We start from the raw sequence: 5,665 nt of genomic DNA on the forward strand, positions 1-5,665 counted from the left end.
TTGTTCTAAGTAGGTGCTTTAGACCACTGAGCCATCTCACCAGCCCTACAATACAATTCTTTATTGCTAACTATAATCACAATGTTGTACAATAGATCTCCTACCCTTACTTCTTCTAATTGAAATCTTGTATCTTTTGACCAGCATCTCCCTAACCATGACCCAGGAGGCCCTGGTTATTTTTTCACTTCAAACATTTTTGGAAACTTCTGAAAATTACGTTTCTTATCCACTTAGTTCATACTTTTTGTTTTTCTTCTTCCTTGTCTTCCCTTCTTCTGCCCTCCCTCGCTCCCTCCCTCTCTCCCAGCCTCCCTCCCAGCCTCCTTCCCATTCTTACTTCCTGTTTCCTTCCCTCTTTCCTTCCTATTTTTTAGTTCTGTAGACTGAGCACAAGAGAACTCTACTCCTGAGCTACATCCACACCTTCTTAGATTTTTCTCTTTGAGACAGAATTTCACTAAGTTGTCCTCCTGCCTCAGACTCCCTCAATGCTGGGGTTACAGGCACATGCCACCCTGCATGGTTCACTCTTATTTTCTTTATACATCTTACATAGGCTTATTTTTTAGATCTGTCAATTCCAGTATCTAGGGGGCCTGCCCCTTAGCTCAGTTTTTTAAGTGGCTACTTCAACAAAGCAGCCAGGCTCAGGTTGCTGTGGTTCAATCCCCACAACTCAAGCCAGCCAAACCTGCCCTGAAGGCATTGGGAGCAAAAAAAAAAAAAAAAAATCCAGTATCTAAAATCTGTGCACGTTTCTTATTGCTCTCCTCATTGCTTCTGTTCCCTCATATTAAGCAACTTATTTTCATGTGCGTGTACACTGCATAATGATCTGAGTGTTCGGTGGGGTCATTAGAAAGGATCTGCATTCGTGTTCGCTAGGTAAGTAGAGCCTTTGCCACCTAGGACCACTTTAAACTAAATTTTTAGATTAGGATTCTTCAGACTGCCTGAATAAAACATGGCAATTTGCATGCCAGCTCCTGTCCACTCCATTAGGATCTCTGAGGGGACGCTGCCTGCAGAGCACTGAGCCAATTATGAAGCCTTTCAAAGTGTAGGCTCCCATATGATATTATGAAGCCAGTCTGCACATGAGGGATAATGTCTCAAAGTAGGTCCCACGTCCTGGTCATTTCTGCATTCCCAAAGTATTCAGTGAATGGCTTATGAAGAATAATTATGGTGCAGAAATTTCACACTGGTGGTAAATAAAGAATGTAAAAAGACATTTCTCATAACTATTATAAACCATAAAATGCATAAATATATAGCTATGTATATATTATGATTTTATTTAAAATACATATAAAAATAAGTCTTATATTTCTAGTATAAAATTATATATAACCTTTATGCAAAAAGTATCCATATAAAAATTCCAATGAATATGAAATATTACTGATAAGTTGTGGCTTCCTAGTTCATGTAAGTCTTCTGCTTACTTGTATTTTTTATGATTGGAAGTAAAAAAATTAAAATTATTTTCACCTAACACACTGCAGCCTACTGACCAACTACATCTGCAAAAGTTAAGGGGGCTCCATTTGTCTTAGCCAACCTGGAAGCCCAAAAGACACACAGTACTTACTTGATCTCTGACTGTCCACATGGCTTCTTCCTAGATAGGTTGAGCAGATCCTTGCCATATTTCTCTTCAATCGATGCCCTAAGGGGAACAAAAGAGAGGGCCATGGGTTTTGCTCCGAGCTGATGCTTAGTAAGCACACCAAGCACTGTCAAGGGCAAAGCTGCCCTTTACAAAGAGTAGCACACACATAATCCCATTCTCTAAAGTGTAAAACTCCCTTTAAGATGAGGAAGAATTATAAAAAGAACAGTGGCCCTCACTCATAATGTAGTATTCTCCAGAGAAAATCCCAAGTAAGAACATCACAACAAAACTGAACTTTGGTTACTGAGATAGGGTCTCAGTATGTTGTACAGGCTGGCCTCAAACTCCTGGTCTCACATGACCCTTCTCCCTCTGCTGTCTAAATGGCAGGGATCATCAGTACGTGCCACTGCACCTGACTTGAGCACTTTTTTTTAAGTGGAAAAAGAGGTAAATTCATCAAGGGCTGCATACGGGGGCCCAGCCCTGCCCCATCGCCTATCAGTGGGTCCCCTGCCACTCTGCAGCTCTTCAGTCACTTCAAATGTACAACTAGTGTGCACCAAAGAGAAGGGAATTTCAGGATATAAACTCTGCAGCCAACATGTCTCACAGAGCATCTGCTTGTTCCTCAGCGTCTTAGAGGTGTCAACAGCACCGAATTCCCCTCTTCCTTTCCCCTCTTCCCATTGGTCTTTCTCAGTATCTTCACTTTTTGTTCCAACTCCAGCCTTATCCAAGCTACAGTATTAGGTTAAGATGATTTAAGCTTATCTAACCCACTTTCCTCAGCTTTTTCAAAATTTTATGAGTAATATATTAATATATTTTCACTGCAAAAGAGTCAAACGGCAAAAAACATGCCATCTGTATGTGCAAAACCACCAGGCTGAAATAAGTAGTGTCCTTCAGGGTCCCTGGTTTGTTGCCAGTTTCTCATTACCACCAAAAAAGAAAGGAAGAAAAGAAAACCACTAAATGAATATCTTTGGACCTATATCAAGGGCATTCTGATAATGCCTACTAGTTCTGAGGAAGCAGATTTACTAGACATGTACTTTAAATTTTTAAAAACTGTACCAAATTACCCTCCAAAGATGCTGTCTCAATATATGTCCACCAAAAGTTTCCATTCCCAGGAACCCTCACCCACACTGAGTTTTATTTTTCTTTCTTTTTTTCTTGAGTGTGTGTGTGTGTGTGTGTGTGCGTGCACACGCACATGTGTGTACACATGTGTGCATGTTTTGATGCAGGATCTTGCTTCTTGCTATGTAATTCAGGCTGGCCTTAAAACTTGCAGTGATCCTCCTATCTCATGCTTCCAAATACTGGAATTCCCAGTCTAACTTTTGAGTCTAGGCTTTTGAGTTCTGAGTTTATTGCAAGATCCCATCTCTTCAATTTGTTGGGGAGGCGGGCTACTGCCTACTGGGCTCAGGCCTGGTTCTTTGGCTCTGTCCTATAGTATTTTTTATAACCATTAGGCAATCTCATACTTGGTATAGGAAAAGCAATTGGCTAAAAATGTCTCTTTGGCTAAAGTGGTACAATCAGCAACAACAACAGCATCAAACACTGCCTAAAAAATCACAAACTGTGGTAACTATTAATTTGCCACGTTTAACCATATTGCTACATTTGTGATTGTATAATAACATCTAAAACTAACCAGAATATTTTTGACACTAAACAAGCTTTCAATATAGCTATTTTACCATCAGGGGAGAAAATCTAAAAGGGGTTGGGGGAAAATAGAGAAGCAGAAGAAGAGATTGAAGCAAGGCTGGAGGACGAAGACACACAAACTTTGAGCAATTGGTAAAGAAAACAGGAGGGAAAGAGAAGAAATAAAAACAAGAACAGAACAGAAAAAAACTAGAAACAATATTCACACTCATACAAAACCAAAACAATCGGGATGGGGAGATGGCTCAGTGGTCTAAAGCACCTACTTAGAACAAGCTTAGCAAAGCACAGGGACCGCTGTTCAATCCCCCAGCACCACATGCCAGCCAGCCCTGCCCCCTGGTGGGCTGAGCTGGCCACACACACACACACACACACATAAATAAATAAATAAAATAAAACAAAACAATCAACAATAAAGAAGGAAAAAAATATCTATTCCAGAGCATGTCTCTGCTGTCAGTGGTAGACAGTGAGGGCAGACAGAGGTCTAATCAGTCCCAGCAAATTACTCTCAGGGAGAAAGCACTGCTTGCCGACTCCTGTATGAGGTCTCTCTCTTCACTCTCCCTGTGGGCTTCCACCCTAACTTCAGAGCTTTCCTGGGTCCTGGAGACCCACCTCCTCCTCCTCTTTCTTACATTGCTTTTTTCAGAGTCTGCACATAAGCCTCATCGAGGCCTCTTCTCTGCTGTTCACCACTCCACGCTCTTCCCAGAAGTCTCTTTTTCTCAGAAACCATAAAACCTATTCTCAAGTTCCAGCCACAGCCATCCTCTAGGCCCAGTGCTCCATTCCACTGGTGAGTTTCTCCACAGAGGCCCCTGGGGTCGCCAGTTGTCACCATGCATATGCAGGATCCAGCTGCCCCTCCCACACAGTGAGTCCTAGACAACACTTTAATTGGAAGTCCTATTGGTTCAGTAATGATCAAGGTATCATTTTCTTGACAAAATAAATTTATTGAACTTGGGCTAACTCTGGCATCAAACTCTGGCACATAGGTGTGACACAACTTAACAGAGCTCATAAATTCATCCATAAATATTATAAGAAATAAACATACGCAGTAGTCCACATTGGGGCTTTCTGATACAGACTGGGATAAAACAACAAATGTCCTGAAGCATATTAATGAAGTCAGTTTCTAATGTGGCAAAATGTATTAACTTATACTTCTGATTACCTTACTCTATCTTGGATAGGTATTTAGAACATGATAGTCTTTAAACAAGCTATTCCACTCATGCTGAGGTGATGTGTGAATACATGCCTACATTTAAAGCACTGTTTTCAAAGCTAATTCAAGTAAAGACAGCAATTTCTCCATTGTTTAGGTAGATCATTAAGTTATTACAGGAAAAGTTTAAAGATGTGATAACCTGAAATAGGTCTTTAGAAGAATTCATCCACTTAGACATTTTATACACCTGCTATAAATGAAATGGTAACATGGCTAACTATAGCAATGACCAGCCCTCTTTAGGGCCCTGGATGATTTTTGGTCTAATAACACATGCTAGTGTTGATGTCTTTTGGTCAGGATGGTATGAACAGGAAGATTTATGCAGTAGGTTTTATTTTACATGACAGTTTACATTACTCTTCAAGATACACTGAGATGTTAAGTCTGACTTTGTAAAAATGGCTCCAGAAGAGCAACAAACTGAAATTTTTGTGATCTCGCAGGCTGAAAATATGCACATAACTGTACAAGGTGTCGCTTATGCTCTACAGTGCAGTTTAGCCAGTTTCGCTTGCAGAGGTTTCCACTGTACTGACAGTTTATGCTAAATTTGGCTAAAGATGAGAATCACCCACCATTAAATGCCTCTGCCACTTTGAATGCTGGGCTAATTTTGTGGCCAGAATGCAGTGATCAAAACTCAATTTTTTTTTTTTTTTGCAGAACCGGAGATTAAATTTAGGCCCTTGCTCTTACCAGGGAAGCACTTATTCTACTGAGCCATCTCCCTGGCCCCAAAACTCAATCTTTTTACAGTGGCATAGGAAGATGATAAAAACTTCCTAAGGTCCAATAGACTTACAAGTATTATGTGTGCTCTAAACATTTCATTAAGCAGGTGCACTTGACAGCATTGAGGTTATTTGTTATGGTGCTATTTCAATTAGTATAGGTTTAGGACCTTGTACATTTTTCCCATAACTTTTTTTTTTTAATGTATTTGGTTCAGGGTCTCACTACATAGCCCAGACTCACAGTGATCCACGTATTTTCAGCCTCCACAGTACCAGGATTACAGGCATTAACCACCACTCCCAGACTCGGCCAGCTCAGCACACCCAGGAGGGTGGGGCCAGTGTGGCATGTAGTGCTGGGTTTTGTAGAGCCCT

The 5,665-nt window shown here is 40.7% G+C and overlaps 1 protein-coding gene across 1 annotated transcript in view; it reads right to left on the reverse strand.

The window, feature by feature from the left end:
* Pstpip2 (proline-serine-threonine phosphatase interacting protein 2) overlaps positions 1 to 5,665 on the reverse strand; it is a 124,870-nt gene that overhangs the window by 34,713 nt on the left and 84,492 nt on the right. The window contains exon 3 of the mRNA XM_012514515.2: positions 1,598 to 1,675. Coding sequence (XP_012369969.1) covers positions 1,598 to 1,675 — 78 coding nt within the window. The remainder of the gene's footprint in view (positions 1 to 1,597; positions 1,676 to 5,665) is intronic.

The sequence above is a fragment of the Octodon degus genome, unplaced genomic scaffold (genome assembly GCF_000260255.1).
Source record: "Octodon degus isolate 3935 unplaced genomic scaffold, OctDeg1.0 scaffold00003, whole genome shotgun sequence".
Lineage (NCBI taxonomy): Eukaryota > Metazoa > Chordata > Mammalia > Rodentia > Octodontidae > Octodon > Octodon degus.